Raw genomic sequence first — 20,050 nt, 5'->3', positions numbered from 1 at the left:
TATATAAGCATGTATGTATAGTTTGCACCCTTTTTCATCCCCCAAAATCAGGGGGAAAAGTGGAAAAATTGTTGATTATTTTTTAGAAGTCTTGTTCACAGTTAAAATCCTTTGATAGGATGATTCCATGTTTTTAATATCCATTAAAGTCTGTTATAAGATAAAAAAAAATAATAATAAAGATAATTGTTTAAGCAATTTATTTTTTATTTTTGTTTAATCGCATAAACAATGAAATAGTAAGAGCTTTTATCATGTAATTAACATTTATTAATTTTATAAAAGGAAAGCCAGTTATTGATTAAAGATCCCTTTTTAAAATCAACATTTGTAGTATATTCAAGTTAATGCACTGTTCAAGAAATAATTGGAATATTATGGAACAGAAGATAATAGAGATCAAACATTTATATAGATTAATTAAAAACCAATTCTTCAGAGAACAATTGAAGGTCTTTCCACCTCGATAATAAGAATGAAATTTAAAAAACGATGTTAGAAAATGTCACTCGTTGTTGATGTTATTTGGTTCTTCAAATTGATATAAAAAATAAGACTAATAGGTATATACAGAAGACTTGAAATAATTTTTAGCAAAGGTCAAAATCTAAAATGTCAAATTGACCTTTGACCTTGACCTCAATTTCAAGGTCATAGGTCAGTGATCTCAAATCAAAAGACCCCAGGTCAATCATGTGTATGGTTGTGAAGAAATACTGATTTCAAATACATAAGGGGAGAAAACTCCTATAAGGGTTAACCAAAACACTTCGACTGAATAGATTGAAGTTGCGCCTTTTTGTAAACAGCAATTTGGCAAACAAATCATATCATTTACTGTAACAGTTTCTTTTGAATAACGATAACAAGCAAAATTCAAAATTTATAACATGACCTTGACCTTCGACCGTGATCTCAATTTCAAGGTCATAGGTCAGTGAACCCAAAACGGAAGACCGGAGGTCAATCACTTGTATGGTTGTGGAGAAATACTGATTTGAAATACATAAGGGGAGAAAACTCCTATAAAGGGTTAACCAAAACACTTTGACTGAAATAGGTTGAAGTTGCGCCTTATTGTAAACAGTTATTTGGCAAACACATCATATCATTTACTGTAACAGTTTCTGTGGTATAACGATAACAAGCAAAATTCAAAATTTAGAACATGACCTTGACCTTTGACCTGGACCTCAATTTCTTTCAAATGGACCAAGGACTTCACATCAAAAGACTGTAGGCCTTTACGACTTAAAACGTATGAATTGATCCAACAAATCGCCTATCTTAAATTTTCAAAGGGAAATAACTCACATAAGATGTCTTCCGATCACTGAAGTCAAAATAAACCAAATCATTCTCAAGAGTAGATGAACAATTTGGTGAAAACAGTTTGCTAAAATCTTTTACGGTTTTAGAGATATAGCGATAACAAGAAAAAGGGGAGGCGGGGAGATAACTCCTATAAGAATAAGTGTTCGGTCACACAGGGTGAGTTTTGAAACCCCCATTACTGTACAACATCATTGGCCAAAAAACACATTCGATATGTTGTAAGACAAAAAAGCATCTCAGACGGCAGAAGGAAAAAAAAAAAAAAAAAAAAATAATCAGAAGAAAAACAAAAGGTCTTTCCACGAAAAGTGGAAAGACCTAATTAGCAGTAATTAAAATATCAAAACTCTTTAATCCTATATAATATTTTCACTGATCATGTTGATATTGAGATCTGAATTATTTTATTGATTACCTGTCAAAAGTTGACTTGATTGTTTTCTTGCTTCACACCCATTCTAAATTCTTAACTACCCCTTTTGAATACTCATGCAGGATGTCCAACCTTTACTTTGAATATTCAATTATGAATAAAAAGATATAAAAATAAAATAAAATAAACGTCTTGAATAAACGAAAATGAAGAAAAAACGACATTTGAAATCTAAAAATAAATAAATCCAAAAACTGTCCACAGTTATGTATAATCTGCACCCATCTTAAATTCTCAATAACAATCACTTTCTTCAGTATTAACTGAAATAACTATAACATAGTACCTGGTATTGCAAGTTTCATACATCATTGATCAAAATCAAATTTGTCACCTCATAAAAAAACTATATCAGGATGATTGGGTTGGTCAGAAATAACCAGACTGGACTGTCTGAATTTCAAGCCTTGCAAAACACATAAAACCTTGATTAACCATTACAGTCCCTACCTAATTTTGATTTAAATAACTTTGGATAAAGATAAGATTTATTTTATTAAAATGTCACCATCCATTACAATATCTATATATATATATATACACATAAAGTCATAAGAACCTAACATTTAAGTAAAAGAATGCCAGCCGAAAACGACTTATGAGACACTATCATTAAAACAAACATCTAATACATACATAAAAGGACAGCTTTGTTACATTTAAAAAGTATTTCGCAAATAAAAAATATAAAAAAAAATATATTATTTCTAGATGACATGTTTTCGTCTATAAAACATATGATAAAGGGAACCATATTCTCATTACACATAAGATAACAAAGTTTTTCAATATCGCATAAAATCTCAAAATCAACATTTAAAAGACAGGCTTTGGCATATAATTCATGTCTGATATCACAGTAAAAACAACAATTAAAAAGTAAGTGTTTTTCATCTTCAATTTGGCAACAAAAAATACATAAACGGTCTTGTAGGCACTCACACCATATCTTCCTATATCTATTGTAGAGGTTCTGGTGGTCTAGCATATCAACCTGTTTCAACTTTCAGTTGTAACGAACCAGCTCTGAATAGTGACAAAATACAATGGTGGCATTTATTATTAACTACCTTTACATAAGGCTCCGTACCAATACAAGTTTTAAACAATCTATAAAATCTTAATTTATTACCATTGACATTATTTTTATCATTCCATACTTCATGGTGCCAAGATTCTTTTTTAAAAGTTTGTATAGAATCCCATACATTACTCATATTAATTTCATCTTCTACATTTATAATCAAACTATATTTACGAGCTAACTGTAAAACTCTATAATCCCATGAAGATTTCCTTTTTAACCACCCAGGTATGAACCTTTTTACATATATTACTGGTATTGTCACACTTAAGATGATTCCATAGTTTAAAAACTTCAACTTTTAGTAGTGCATCACCTGATAAAAAAAACCATATCACCTCTAGCAGCTAAATTGCTGCTTCATTTGCCTAAGCCTAAGAAAAATTTACAAGCATTGTTTTGCAATTATTTATACAATTATGTATATTAATGCCCCATTCACCGGATTTGGATTCATTTATTTTCATGAGTTCAATCTTATTCAATATTTGATTTTGTGGTTTGGCAAAGTCTAATATAACTTTATAGAAAATTTGTAATGCATTGAAAACTCATTTTAAGGTTCACCTGTTCACACAATCTCATAGAAAGTGGTATACCAATACAAACTAGAGGCTCTAAAGAGCCTGTGTCGCTCACCTTGGTCTTGTGCATATTAAATAATGGACACGGATAAATTCATGACATAATTGTGTTTTGGTGATAGTGATATGTTTGTAGATCTTACTTTACTGAACATTCTTGTTGCTACAATCATCTCTGTCTATAATGAACTTGGCCCAGTAATTACAGTGGAAAATATTTTCTACAAATTTACAAAAATTTATGAAAAATGTTAAAAATTAACTATAAAGGGCAATAACTCCTTAAGGGGTCAATTGACTATTTTGGTCATGTAAACTTATTTGTAGATCTTATTTTGCTGAACGTTATTGCTGTATACAGTTTATCCCTATCTATTATAATATTCAAGATAATAACAAAAACGGCAAAATTTCCTTAAAATTACCAATTCAGGACAGTAACCTAACAACGGGTTGTCCGATCCATGTGAAAACATCAGGGCAGATAGATCTTGACCTGATAAACAATTAAACCCTGTCAGATTTTCTCTTAAAGCTTCGGTTTTTGAGTTATAAGCCAAAAACTGCATTTTACCCCTATGTTCTTTTATTAGCCGTGGCAGCCATTTTGGTTGATTGGCCAGGTCACGCCACACATTTTTTAAACAAATTACCCCAATGATGATTATGGCAAAGTTTAGTTTAATTTGGCCCAGTAGTTTCAGAGAAGAAGATTTTTGTAAAAGATTACTAAGATTTACAAAAAAATGGTTAAAAATTGACTATAAAGGGCAATAACTCCTTCAGGGGTCAACTGACCATTTTGGTCATGCTGACTTATTTGTAAATCTTACTTTGCTGAACATTATTGCTGTTTACAGTTTATCTCTATCTATAATAATATTCAAGATAATAACCAAAAACCGCAAAATTTCCTTAAAATTACCAATTCAGGGGCAGCAACCCAACAACAGGTTGTCAGATTCATCTGAAAATTTCATGACAGATAGATCTTGACCTAATAAACACTTTTACTACATGTCTGATTTGCTCTAAATGCTTTGATTTTTGACTTATAAGCCAAAAACTGCATTTTACCCCTATGTTCTATTTTTAGCCATGGCGGCCATCTTGGTTGGTTGGCCGGGTCACGCCACATATTTTTTAAACAAGATATCCCAAAGATGATTGTGGCCAAGTTTGGATTAATTTGGCCTATTAGTTTCAGAGGAGAAGATTTTTGTAAAAGATTACTAAGATTTACGAAAAATGGTTAAAAATTGACTATAAAGGTCAATAACTCCTAAAGGGGTCAACTGACCATTTTGGTCATGTTGACTTATTTGTAAATTTTACTTTGCTGAACATTATTGATGTTTACAGTTTATCTCTATCTATAATAATATTCAAGATAATAGCCAAAAACAGCAAAAATTCCCTAAAATTACCAGTTCAGGGGCAGCAACCCAATAATGTGTTGTCGGATTCATCTGAAAATTTGAGGGCAGATAGATCTTGACCTGATAAACAATTTTACCCCATGTCAGATTTGCTCTAAATGCTTTGGTTTTTGAGTTATAAGCCAAAAACTGCATTTTACCCCTATGTTCTATTTTTAGCCATGGCGGCCATCTTGGTTGGTTGGCCGGGTCACACTACACATTTTTTTAACTAGATACCCCAATGATGATTGTGGCCAAGTTTGGTTTAATTTGGTCCAGTAGTTTCAGAGGAGAAGATTTTTGTAAAAGTTAACGACAACGACGGACGCCGGACGCCAAGTGATGGGAAAAGCTCACTAGGCCCTTCGGGCCAGGTGAGCTAAAAATGACAATGAATCCACATTAACTTGTCAATTATTCAAAGTACTGTAGGAGTTCATGAGGGCACATACACATATTTTGGATGGATTCATGACAAGATTGTGTTTTGGAGATGATGATGAGTTTGTAGATCTTACTTTACTGAACATTCTTGGTCTACAATTATCTCTATCTATAATGAACTTGGCCCAGTAGTTAAAGTTGAAAATATTTTGTAAAAATTTACAAAATTTATTAAAATTGTTAAAAAATTACTGTAAAGGGCAATAATTCCATAAGGGGTCAATTCATCATTTTGGTCATGTTGACTTATTTTTAGGTCTAACTTTGCTGTACATTATTATTGCTGTTTGCGGTTTATCTCTATCTATAAAAATATTCAAGAAAATATCCAAAAGCTGCAAAATTCTCTAAAAATTACAAATTAAGGGGCAGCAACCCAATAACGGATTGCCTGAAACTGCATGTACTACCGATATGTACTATTTTTAGTGATGTCTGCCATGTTGGTTGGTTGGCCGGATTACCAGACACATTTTTCAAACTAGATACCCCAATGCTGATTGTGGCCAAGTTTGGTTAAATTTCGCCCAGTAGTTTCAGAGGAGAAGATTTTTGTAACGACGACAGACGATGACGGTGACAACAACAGACGAAGGACGCCAAGTGATAAGAAAAGCTCATTTGGCCTGTTTTAAATATGTTTACTAGAAATTGACTTCTGTTTTTATTTTATGAAGGCACATGCTTGTCTTTCTATTTAAATTTATGTTTGATTTTGTTCATTTTTTACATAAATAAGGCCGTTAGTTGTCTCGTTTGAATTGTTTTTACATTGTCATTTCGGGGTCTTTTACAGCCGACTATGCAGTATGGGCATTGCTCATTGTTGAAGGCCGTACGATGACCTATAGTTGTTAATTTCTGTGTTATTTTGGTCTGTTGTCTCATTGTCAATCATACCACATCTTCTTTTTCAGCTCACCTGACTTGAAAGGTCAAGTGAGCTTTTCTCATCATTTGGCGTCCGGCGTCCATAAACTTTTACAAAAATCATCTCCTCTGAAACTACTGGGCCAAATTTAACCAAACCACAATCATTGGTGTATCTAGTTTTAAAAATGTGTGGTGTGACCCTGCCAACCAACCAAGATGGCCACCATGGCTAAAAATAGAACATAGGGGTAAAATGCAGTTTTTCGCTTATAACTCTGAAACCAAAGCTTTTAGAGCAAATCTTTCAAGATCTATCTGCCCTGAAATTTTCAGACAAAACAGACAACCCGTTGTTGGGTTGCTGCCCCAGAATTAGTAATTTCAAGGACATTTTGCAGTTTTTAACCGGATTTTTGTGACAAAAATATCGGTTATTTATTTGGGGATGTACGGCTGTCGGGCAGACGGGCGGGCGGCAACCAAATGTTGTCCGTGCATTTACTCATGAACCGTTCAACCAAAGCTTTTAATATTTTAATATGTTGTTACTGACAACAGAATGAAGGTCAAGTTCAATAATGACGATTTTGACTTATACCGTTCAGGAGTTATGGTTCTTGGAAGATTGAAAAATGGCATTCCCAGTCGTGTCCGTGCATTTACGCATGAACTGTTCAACCAAAGCTTTCAAAATTTTAATATGTTGTTACTGATGACAAAATGGAGGTCAAGTTCAATAATGACGATTTTGACTTTTACCGTTCAGGAGTTATGGTTCTTGAAAGATTGAACTAGAGGCTCTAAAGAGCCTGTGTCGCTCACCTTGGTCTATGTGAATATTAAACAAAGGAAGCAGATGGATTCATGACAAAATTGTGTTTTGGTGATGATGATGTGTTTGTACATCTTACTTTACTGAACAGACTTACAATTATCTCTATCTATAATGAACTTGGCCCAGTAGTTTCAGTGGAAAATGTTGATAAAAATTTACAAATTTTATGAAAATTGTTAAAAATTTACTATAAAGGACAATAACTCCATTAAGGGGTCAATTGACCATTTGGTCATGTTGACTTATTTGTACATCTTACTTTGCTGAACATTATTGCTGTTTCGGTTTATCTCTATCTATAATAATATTCAGGATAATAACCAAAAACAGAAAAAATTCCTTAAAATTACCAATTCAGGGGCAGCAACCCAACAATCAGGGTTGTCCGATTCATCTGAAAATTTCATGGCAGATAGATCTTGACCTGACAAACAATTTTACCCCATGTCAGATTTGCTCTAAATGCTTTGGTTTTTGAGTTATAAGCCAAAAACTGCATTTTACCACTATGTTCTATTTTTAGCCGTGGTGGCCATCTTGATTTGATGGCAGGGTCACCGGACACATTTTTTAAACAAGATACCCCAAAGATGATTGTGGTCAAGTTTGGAATAATTTGGCCCAGTAGTTTCAGAGGAGAAGATTTTTGTAAAAGATAACTAAGATTTACAAAAATGGTTAAAAATTGACTATAAAGGGCAATAACTCCTAAAGGGGTCAACTGACCATTTCGTTCATATTCAGTTATTTGTAAATCTTACTTTGCTGAACATTATTGCGGTTTACAGTTTATCTCTATCTATAACGATATTCTGCCCTGAAATTTGCAGATGAATCAGACTACCTGTTGTTGGGTTGCTGCCCATGAATTGGTAATTTTAAGGAAATTTTGCCGTTTTTGGTTATTATCTTGAATACTATTATAGATAGAGATAAACTGTAAACAGCAATATAATGTTCAGCAAAGTAAGATCTACAAATAAGTCAACAAGATCAAAATGGTCAGTTGACCCCTTAAGGAGTTATTGCCCTTTATAGTAATTTTTTACCAATTTTTCGTAAATTTTGTAGTCTTTTACAAAAATCTTCTCCTCTGAAACGACTAGGCCAAATTTTACCAAACTTAGCCACAATCATCATAGGAGTATCTAGTTTGAAAAATGTGTCCGGTGACCTGGCCAACCAACCAAAATGGCCGCCATGGCTAAAAATAAAACATAGGGGTAAAATGTAGATTTTGGCTTATAACTCTGAAACCAAAGCATTTAGAGCAAATCTGAAAGAGTTAAATTGTTCATCTAGTCAATATTTATCTGCTCTGAAATTTTCAGATGAATTGGACAATGGGTTGTTGGGTTGCTGCCCCACAATTGGTAATTTTTAAAGAAATTTTGCTGTTTTTGGTAATTATTATACGACCGCAAATTTTGAAAAAATTTTCGTCGTATATTGCTATCACGTTGGCGTCGTCGTCGTCGTCGTCGTCGTCGTCGTCGTCGTCCGAATACTTTTAGTTTTCGCACTCTAACTTTAGTAAAAGTGAATAGAAATCTATGAAATTTTAACACAAGGTTTATGACCATAAAAGGAAGGTTGGTATTGATTTTGGGAGTTTTGGTCCCAACATTTTAGGAATAAGGGGCCAAAAAGGGCCCAAATAAGCATTTTCTTGGTTTTCGCACCATAACTTTAGTTTAAGTTAATAGAAATCTATGAAATTTTGACACAAGGTTTATGACCACAAAAGAAAGATTGGGATTGATTTTGGGAGTTTTGGTTTCAATAGTTTAGGAATAAGGGGCCAATAAAGGGCCCAAATAAGCATTTTTCTTGGTTTTTGCACAATAACCTTAGGTTAAGTAAATGGAAATCTATGAAATTTAAACACAATGTTTATGACCACAAAAGGAAGGTTGGTATTTATTTTGGGAGTTTAGGACCCAACAGATTAGGAATTAGGGGCCAAAAAGGGACCCAAATAAGCATTTTTCTTGGTTTTCGCACTATAATGTTAGTATAAGTAAATACAAATCTATGAAATTTAAACACAAGGCTTATGACCATAAAAGGAAGGTTGGTATTGATTTTGGGAGTTTTGGTCCCAACAGTTTAGGAAAAAGGGGCCCAAAGGGTCCAAAATTAAACTTTGTTTGATTTCATCAAAATTGAATAATTGGGGTTCTTTGATATGCCGAATCTAACTGTATATGTAGATTCTCAACTTTTGGTCCCGTTTTCAAATTGGTCTACATTAAGGTCCAAAGGGTCCAAAATTAAACTTAGTTTGATTTTGACAAAAAATGAATCGGTTGGGTTCTTTGATATGTTGAATCTAAAAATGTACTTAGATTCTTGATTATTGAAGTTTTTTTGGTCCAGTTTTCAAATTGGTCTACATTAAGGTCCAAAGGGTCCAAAATTAAACTTTGTTTGATTTCATCAAAAATTGAATCCTTGGGGTTCTTTGATATGCCAAATCTAACTGTGTATGTAGATTCTTCATTTTTGGTCCTGTTTTCAAATTTCAAATCTACATTAAAGTCCAAAGGGTCCAAAATTAAACTAAGTTTGATTTTAACAAAAATTGAATTCTTGGGCCTCTTTGATATGCTGAATCTAAACATGTACTTAGATTTTTGATTATGGGCCCAGTTTTCAAGTTGGTCCAAATCAGGATCTAAAATTATTATATTAAGTATTGTGCAATAGCAAGTCTTTTCAATTGCACAGTATTGTGCAATGGCAAGAAATATCTAATTGCACAATATTGTGAAATAGCAAATTTTTTTTTAATTAGAGTTATCTTTCTTTGTCCAGAATAGTAAGCAAGAAATATCCTATTTGTGCAATAGCAAGAATTTTTTTTTAATTGGAGTTATCTTTCTTTGTCCAGAATCAACTTAAATCTTTGTTATATACAATATACAATGTATATACACTTTTTACTACCAACTGATAAATTTAAATAATCTTTACCATTCAGTGATAACAAGCAGTTTTTTTACATCTTAATATTTTATGATGTATTTAAATGAGTAGTTATTGTTGCAAACTCCATTAGAAATTTGAATTGATATCAGTTTTGAAAAAGGGAAACGGGGATGTGAAAAAAAAGGGGGGGGTTAAATTTTTCTCATTTCAGATTTCATAAATAAAAAGAAAATTTCTTCAAACATTTTTTTGAGAGGATTAATATTCAACAGCATAGTGATTTGCTCAAAGGCAAAAAAAACCTTTTAAGTTCATTAGACCACATTCATTCTGTGTCAGAAACCTATGCTGTGTCAACTATTTAATTTTAGATTTAAAAAGTTTGAAGAAGAAATCTTTAATTGATTTGTAAAATCTTGGCATTTGTTTTGTGTAAAAAAAAACCATGTAATGTCAAAAATTTGATCACAATCCAAATTCAGAGCTGTATCATGCTTGAATGTTTTGTCCATACTTGCCCCAACTGTTCAGGGTTCGACCTCTGCGGTCGTATAAAGCTGCGCCCTGCGGAGCACCTGGTCTTGAATATTAGTATAGATATAGATAAACTGTCAACAGCAATAATGTTCAGCAAAGTAAGATCTACAAATAAGTCAACATGACCTAAATGGTCAGTTGACCCCCTCAAAGAGTTATTGCCCTTTATAGTCAATTTTTAACAATTTTCATTAATTTTATAAATTTTTGAATTTTTACAATATATTTTCCTCTGTGTAACTAAAGGGCCAAGTTAATTATAGATAGAGATAGAGAAAATTGTAAGTATCAAGAATGTTCAGTAAAGTAAGATCTACAAACACATCACCATCATTAAAACACAATTTTGTCATGAATCCATCTGTGTCCTTTGTTTAATACATGTATGCACATAGACCAAGGTGAGGGACACAGGCTCTTAAGAGCCTCTAATTATAGATAGAGATAAACTGTAAACTGCAATAATGTTTAGCAAAGTAAGATCTACATATAAGTAAACATGACCAAAATTGTCAGTTGACCCCTTAAGGAGTTATTACCCTTTATAGTCAATTTTAACCTTTTTTCTAAAATTTTAGTATTCTTTTAAAAAATCTTCTCCTCTGAAACTACTGGGCCAAATTTAACCAAACTTGGGCATAATCATCATTGGGGTATCTAGTTTTAAAAATGTGTCTGCTGACCCAGCCAACCAACCAAGATGGCCGCCATGGCTAAAGTAATACTAAGTAGTAACATGTAGATTTTGGCTTATATCTCTGAAACTAAAGAATTTAGAGCAAATCTGACGTGGGGTTAAATTGTTTATCCGGTCAAGATCTATCTGCCCTGAAATCTTAAGTAAGATCTACAAATAAGTCAACATGACTAAAATTGTCAATTGACCCCTTAAGGAGTTATTGCCCTTTATAGTCATTTTTTAACAATTTTCATAAATTTTTGTAAATTTTTAGAAAATATTTTTTCACTGTAATTACTGGGCCAAGTTCATTATAGATAAAGATAATTGTAGCAACAAGAATGTTCAGTAAAGTAAGATCTACAAGCACATCATGATCACCAAAACACAATTTTGTCATGAATTTATCTATGTCCATTGTTTAATATGCACATAGACCAAGGTGAGCAACACAGGCTCTTGAGAGCCTCTAGTTTATGTCTGGTCATATCACTATAGACATTCTTCTGAGGTCATCTTGATGGTGAATAAGATGGCAAAAAGTCTGTTAGACACACGAAATGCTGATAGTTTATAATTAGTTCTTGCATTACTACTTTCTTTTGTACTTTTAGGTTGCTATAAATCAGATATAAGAATTTGAGTCATGATGTCTAATACTTTAATGTTAGATCAATCAATATTTTGCTGTTTTTACAGGAAGAGAAGACACCATTGGACTTTGTATCAGCCACCTTACGAAGATCACTGGAAAACAGAACTATCTGTCGATAAAACTGAAAACCTAATTTGTGTAACATTGTTGTGTAACTGTTGTTGAATTGTCACTAAGAGAAATTGTTAAATTTAATAAAAAAAAATCTCAAAACATTTAAAGTTTTTTGGGGAAATAGTCAATAGTGCTTAAACATGTTAAAGTGGCATAGTTACATCAAACACCAATCAATCTCCTCTGTTGCATCCCTTGTTGTCCAAATATAAGTCTATAAATAACAAATTATAAAAATATATTAAAGTTACAACCAGCAGAAGTTCCCCTGATGCTTTAACTTTATGTAAAAGGACGAATCAACACCAGTCTGACAATAAAGATTCACAATTCAGGGTTATTTATAACCATTTTAATCAATGATCCTTCTTTATCTAGGAAATTTTGCATCATCGAAAAAATGTATCACCACACAAATAGTCCTGTACTAATTACTCCTTTCAGAAAAGATAGAGAAAATTTCTGGATAAGGGAACAAAGTACAGCAATGCCATATGACAAGAGTAGGAAATTTGTAAAGTCAAGCGTGCAATGTTGTTAATGTAATGAGCTTAATACTACCTAACAACACCAACATAGTCATGGGCAAAAAAGTGACCATCGGCCTAATGTATAAAAGTCTTCCAAATCTATGTTGCCCTTTGGGAGCTTTGATGACCTTCTTTCCCAGCTGCATCGTCTGCAAGGGTTACATTACATTAGAACTATTCTTTTTTCACTGCACGTTACTTTTCTAAAATGTTTGAGAGATTTACACATGACAAAGGATGCATAAATACTAGGGATGACAACTCAGTGAATATTTACTAATCGATTACATGTTGGATTTACCAAGCAATACTTAAAAGGGCACTAGCTGTCAAATTCATGGTCACCGATTTGACTCAAATTCTCATATTTGATTTATAACAATGTAAAACATTTATCCAATCTATCAAAAGTCTAAAGTAAACAATTTACAGAGCATGGTGTAGATAATATTTAGGTTCGTTTTGTGTGTATTTTAGTCAAGACGCCATCTAATTAACTATCAATTTGACCTCAGATGACCATATAAGCGATGTAAACATAAATAAAGATATGAATAGATTAAACCAACACGTGCAATTGGATTTTTATAGGTCTGTTTGATTTTATTTTATAGATTAAAAATAGATGTTTCTCGTTGTTTTTAACCGTATAAGAATGATTTCATGTACATCGAATTAGTAATCAAATGATTTACCATAGTTTCACTTTAATTGTTGACATTTTTTTTCTTTAAATAACCAGTACACGTACAATGCATGCGTTGTCAATCTCTAGCTAGGGGTTAAATTGAAGTTCACATGAATACGGATTTAAAGAGGTCGACTCATTCACTTGCAAGTGAATTACCAATTATCAATGTTTCTTAGCGTAATTTGACAAAATTGTACCTTTTTGGCTGCAAAAAGCGAATTGTTATTTCACTATTTCACTTTCATTATTGATTGAACAGAAAAAAGTCAAACTTTAGATTTTTTTATATATCTCGTAGCTAGTGCCCCTTTAAGTACTCGCTGTTATTACCTAGGTGTAGATAATAGTCCAAGGAATTGTATACTATAATTAAAAGCTCATTTACTCTATTTTGTAATTATGTAATCTGGCAATTATCAATTACTGCACTAGCTGTCAAATTCATGGTCACCGATTTGACTCAAATTCTCATATTTTATTTATAACAATGGTAAACATTTATCCAAACTATCAAAAGTCTAAAATAAATAATTTACAGGGAAAGGAAACGATTATATACTTCAGTTTTATCATGTACATCTTTTGAATACTCATTTTATAAAATTTACTGTTTGCAAAAGTATAAATTATTCTAAATTATAGGGATTTTCTGGTAACTAACAGAAAACCCTTGCCGTTTTTGGCACAACCTTTTTGATCTTTTGGTCCTCGATGCTGTGCAACTTTGTACTCGTTTCATCTTTCAAACTTTTGTATCTGGGCGTCACACGTAGGTCTTGTGTGGACAAAATACACTTCTGACGTATTAAAATTTTGAACTTGTTGCCTTTTGTTGGCTGTTGTTCGTGTGATTCTTTGTCAATTGTGTTCTCCAATTTATTTATATTGTAGTCCTGTGTTGTCATTTTGATGTTATATTTCACATGGCCATAAAAGTGCGAGGTTTGGCATGCCACAAAACCAGGTTCAACCCACCATTTTTTCCTTTAAAAATGCCCTGTACCAAGTCAGGAATATGGCCATTGTTATATTATAGTTCGTTTTTGTGTGTATACCATTATCACGTTGTGTCGTTTGTTTTCTCTTATTTTTGAGTGTAAATTCACATTGCGATAAGACGTGTCACGGTACTTGTCTATCCCAAATTCATGTATTTGGTTTTGATGTTATATATATATGTTATATTTGTTATTCTCGTGGGATTTTGTCTATGTGTGTTACATTTTAGTGTTATGTCGTTGTTCTTCTCTTATATTTAATACGTTTCCCTCGGTTTTAGTTTGTTACCCCGATTTTGTTTTTTGTCCATGGATTTATGAGTTTTGAACAGTGGTATACTACTGTTGCCTTTATTTATATGTACACATGTAGCTTCATTTCGTGTGTGGTTTTTGTCGAGCCTGCAACTTTTGTTGCAGAAAGCTCGACATAGGGATAGTGATCCGGCGCCGGCGGCGGCGGCGGTGTTAGCTAACTTCTTAAAAGCTTTATATTTTAGAAGGTGGAAGACCTGGATGCTTCATACTTTGTATATAGATGCCTCATGTTACGAAGTTTCCGTCAGTCCAATGTCCTTGACCTCATTTTCATGGTTCAGTGACCACTTGAAAAAAAAGTTCAGATTTTTTGTAATGTTGAATTCTCTCTTATTATAAGTAATAGGATAACTATATTTGATATGTGCTTACCTTGAAAGGTCCTCATGTCTGTCAGACAGTTTTCACTTGACCTCGACCTCATTTCATGGATCAGTGAACAAGGTTAAGTTTTGGTGGCCAAGTCCATATCTCAGATACTACAAGCAATAGGGCTAGTATATTCGGTGTATGGAAGGACTGTAAGGTGTACATGTCCAACTGGCAGGTGTCATCTGACCTTGACCTCATTTTTATGGTTCAGTGGTTATAGTTAAATTTTTGTGTTTTGGTCTGTTTTTCTCATACTATATGCAATAGGTCTACTATATTTGTTGTATGGAATGATTGTAAGGTGTACTTATCTAGCGGGCAGATGTCATGTGACCTTGACCTCATTTTCATGGTTCAGTGGTCAAAGTTAAGTTTTTGAGTTTTGGTCTTTTTATCTAATACTATATGCCATAGGTCATCTATATTTGGTGTATGGAAATATTTTATGATCTTTATGTCAGTCGCGCAAGTTTCATTTGACCGTGACCTCATTTTCACGGTTCATTGCACAGTGTTAAGTTTTTGTGTTTTGGTCTATTTTTCTTAAACTATAAGTAATAAGTCAACTACATATGTTGTATAGAAGCATTGTTAGCTGTACATGTCTGCCTGGCATGGTTCATCTGACCTTGACCTCATTTTCAAGGTTCCTTGGTCTTTGTTTAGTTATCTTGGTTAATGTTAAGTTTATGTGACAGTTGTATTAAAGCTTAGCTTTATACTTAGGACTATCAACATAATATCAATGATTAGTATAGAAGGCGAGACATTTCAGCGTGTGCACTCTTGTTTTTTCTAGACGCCATCTAATCAACTATTGAGTTAACCTCAGATGACCATATAAGCGATGTAAACATAAATATAGATATAAATAGATTAAGCTAACTTGTGCAAATGGATTTTTGTCAAGCCTGCAACTTTTGTTGCTGTATAACCAAGGCCAGTACTATGCTCGTTCCTGACCTGGTTACTCATCTTGCTAGGTTGGGGGAACTAGCTGGTAGCTTTGATATGAATACATGTCAACGTAACACAGATTCAAAGTTCAATATATAATGTTTATTAATCAGCATTCAGTAAAGTTATCAATCACAATTAAATCACATCATAAGTTCATGAGACATATTAAAACAGCATGTCTAATATCAATTCAATACAACTGTCTAAATCCAAGTATAAAACACAAGTGTCCAATATGTGACTGTCAAACAAGTGTCCCTAACTACATGGTCAACTAATATATATTGTTTCATTATTCAATTTACATAACATTAATACTCAAATAGCTAATTTACATAATAATGCTTATTTATCTATATTCCCAAATATCAAGTCTTTGTGACATAACTTAAATCATCTTAAAAAGTAAGAAATCCTTTTTGTATATATAACACTTCTTTAATCCTTAATTCTCTATTGTCATTTAGGCCTCAGGGGATTACATAATAATTTGCTTTACACTTATCTAAAATTGTGAAGATTTATATTAACTATTTATCAAGTAAATTATTTCTTAAGCTAGTGCTAAATATCTTAACTATAATACTAAATTATAACAATTATTTAAATTCCACATTTTAACATTCTTGCATCTAAAATATACTGGTTATACCCTTCCCTTCGTCGCCAAGATTGCTCCTGCAATCTTCAATTTAAATACAAAATGCATCATAAAAAAAAATGTTATACACATATCATATAGTTCAAGTGAATTACTAAATCCTGTCAATAAGATATAACAATATATTGTGAAGCAATTGAATCACTGATTCCTGTCAATTAGATATTACAATATGTACAAAAAAATTATGGTGAAATCATTAATTAATTTACTGAATCCTGTAATAAAACATTACTAAATATATATACATGTTACTTGTACCTGTTCTTGGTTTGGGGAATGGTCAAGTTTAGATTGTCCATATCAGGGAAGTTCTCTGAAGATCACTAATATTGACAAGTCCAACTCTCACATAATGACAATGAGCTCATTGCATACTTCATGAAGTATTTCTAGGTGCATAAAGGGGCATAAAAATAGCAATATATATAGCTGAAATATAAGATTATTACTGTAATATATTATCCATATCGGTCATCATCTGCAAGTTAAACACATAATTATTCAAATCATATCATCTTCTTATATAATGAAGTTCAACATAAAACATATTTAGACATATACATTTTTATATGATTAATCTGTGAATAATCTGGAAAGAAAATATATAATTAAAACAACAATAAAGCAATAGTAATGATCTCTATCAAAACAAGCAAGCATTTAAATAAGCAAATATAAGTGTCTTCTGTACACATATTCAATATAGACAATTAATGTTCAACAGTACAATCTTCACATTTTTCACCATTGGTAGTCAAATAAAAGTTACTAGTTTTCAACGATATTGTTTATACATCATGATACATGTCCACCTGGTTTCTTCTGTTGTTTGATCGTCATAGTAATTTACCAGATATTATTATAAAATTTCATATCACATTGTCTTTTACTCTTCATCAATATTCATGTTAGGTTAATAAAATGTCACTTCAGGTCACAAATCTCTGCTAATAAGTTTTATAATATCAAATAAATTTTAACTAGGTAATATGATATGTTCATCATTGTTTGTCTTTCTTTAATTTTAAATGCACAATTTGGTCACTTCTATGGGTCCACCATTTCTTTATCTGTGTGTCTACCATTTCTTCATTTTTGTGGGTCCACCATTTCTTTATCTGTGGGTCCACCATTGGTAGGTTACTTCATGAATGTAAGTGCAACCAATATCATAATCATACATGACACCAATTAACCCTAATTTATCTCTTATCATAATTAATTCATTTGAATTGGGGAATTTCTATTTATTTATCTCTTAAATATTCACTAGAATACTACAATTTTAGGTCAGTAACTGAACTACCTATTTATAAATATTACAATAAATAACATACTACATGTAAGAATTTCTAATTCTCTTCCTTTTATATTTTATCTTAATTTCCTATACTTTCTCTTCTTATTTCTAATTATTTAGCAACTGTACGCCAGTTTATTTTGTACTTCCTTATTAAGTACTCTTTAATTATTTTATCTGTTTAGTAAAAAATCTTTAAGTCATAATAATAAAAAACACAGCTCAAAAATAGTGATGCCTATATACAATGTAATGTATAGGGACCACTTGATATTTCTATTTGTATCATTGATAAAGTACATTTTGTATAATCTGATCTAAAATTGGTTTAATAGTACATCAGTAGATGTGCCGTCTACCTGCAATATTTAAGGATCCAATAGTAAGAACTACTAATGTAATGAATACATTTGTCCAGCAGGATTAAATTAACAGACACTATAACTTCTGAATATTATGTACTCAACCAGAAATTCAGAACAAAAATAACACTTTTCAACGATACAAAAGAATAAGCATTGTCACATTGCATTTATGAATGCTTATAACACTACTTGAATATCTTTTAGTTATAACATCTCATCCACTCATCTTCATATTTATCTTGAAAAATTTTAAGAAGTCCCGGAGGACAAGTTTCAAAAGGCACCCATTCTGGATCATATATATGTCTTTGCTCATAGTGTATGAAACATTTTGGGACATTATTTTCTATTTTAAAATGTGTAATGTGAGAGCCTGTAACAAAACATGCTGGTCCCATATCTTTTGTTTGTGAATTTCCTGTAAGGGTCAACATAATGTTATAAAACTGGTCACCATAAAAATAAGCAAGCAAATTTGTAAAAGCATGTTGATCTTCCCCATTTACTCTGTTTAAAGGTTGATAATGTGATATTCTATTATTTCTCAATATGGTTTTGACAAAAAATCTGTTATTTTCCAGTTTAACAGCTTGCACTGGAAATTTATCCCAATTTATTTTCGGTCTTTGTTTATATTTTACATCATTGTTTTGGTCTATTGCAGTTACATTTTGTGGTTCATTTGAAGGTTCAAAAAATTTATGTTTGTTTTCTAGTAATGGTCTTTTTCTCTTTTTACCAGTATGCGTTCTGTTTTCATGAAATTCTCTTCTCATATTCTCTGGGATTTTATCTTGGTGTACCCATTCTGTTTTTGACATGTTTTTAATTTTTATTTTGTAGCATAGTTTCTTGTTTACCCATGCCGATGATATAATCTTTTCAACATCATCAGGTGTAATTTGTATTTCTGTTGTAGCTTGTTGAGCAGTTTTATTTGTATTTTGCTTTTCATTTAAATTGTCAGGAAGCACTTTTTTACTTTGCTTTGAATTTTTAGATTGATCAGTTTTGTTTTTATTATTCCTGGGTGCATTTTTGGGTTGAGAATTAGACATTGTGTCTTGTGTTTGATTCTCTGTGTTTTCATTCTGGACTTGTTGATTTTCATCTTCAGCATTCTCATCTTCTTCAAATAGATCATCATTATCATCTAGGAGGTAGTCAGGGCGGTCTGTTTTACTGTTGAATACTTTCAGACGACTTGCATTAACTAATTTCTTTGAGATTTTGTTATCGCTGTCCCTTCTTAGCTTAAAAGTATTACAGTCTGGGGGTCCAAGGTTTGTTATTGTAAATGGGCCTGTCCACCTAACTTTTAATTTTGGACTTTCACCTTTTTTAACCTTTTTACAAAATAGCATTACTTTGTCACCAGGTAAATATGTGGGTTTTACTGCTCTTTTGTCATGCTGTGTTTTGTATTTTGCTTGTGCTCTTTTTGTGTTTTCTGCAGCAACATCCCTTGTTAATAGGAGGTCCTTAATAAATTTATTGAGGTATTCTCTGTGGTTTTTAGGCAATGTTGACTTTGGAATTAAGGCAACATCAATAGGTGCTCTCATTTCTTGTCCAAAGAGAAGGTGAAAAGGGGAATACTGAGTAGACTGAGTAGCTGGTGTCATTCTATAAGCCATCATTATAGGTGCTATATAGTTTGGCCAATCTGTCTGTTTTTCCAGTTGAGTTCTCAATGATTGGACAATAAATGAGTTCATCCGTTCACACGCTGCATTTGTTTGTGGATGATATGCACTTGTATAGTGGCGTTTAATTTGGAGAAGCTCACATAAAGCTGCAACAAGCTTCGAAAGAAAATTGGCTCCTTGATCAGACACAATACAGCGGGGTGCACCAAAACGGGCAATTATCTCCCTAAAAAGGATGCTGGCTACTTCTGTTGCTTCTTGTGTCCTCATGGGAAAGG

The 20,050-nt window shown here is 32.3% G+C and overlaps 1 protein-coding gene across 3 annotated transcripts in view; it reads left to right on the top strand.

Moving 5' to 3' along the window:
- Positions 1-12,026, top strand: part of LOC139488802 (26S proteasome non-ATPase regulatory subunit 10-like) — a 42,443-nt gene extending 30,417 nt beyond the window's left edge. For all 3 annotated transcript variants that reach the window (XM_071274722.1, XM_071274720.1, XM_071274723.1), the window contains exon 6: positions 11,856-12,026. In XM_071274722.1, coding sequence (XP_071130823.1) covers positions 11,856-11,930 — 75 coding nt within the window. In that variant the 3' untranslated portion in view covers positions 11,931-12,026. The remainder of the gene's footprint in view (positions 1-11,855) is intronic.
- Positions 12,027-20,050: the final 8,024 nt, after the last annotated feature.

The sequence above is a fragment of the Mytilus edulis genome, chromosome 9, assembly GCF_963676685.1.
Source record: "Mytilus edulis chromosome 9, xbMytEdul2.2, whole genome shotgun sequence".
NCBI lineage: Eukaryota > Metazoa > Mollusca > Bivalvia > Mytilida > Mytilidae > Mytilus > Mytilus edulis.
The sequence above is the reverse complement of the archived record's forward strand: the minus strand, read 5'-3'. Positions and strand labels throughout refer to the sequence as shown.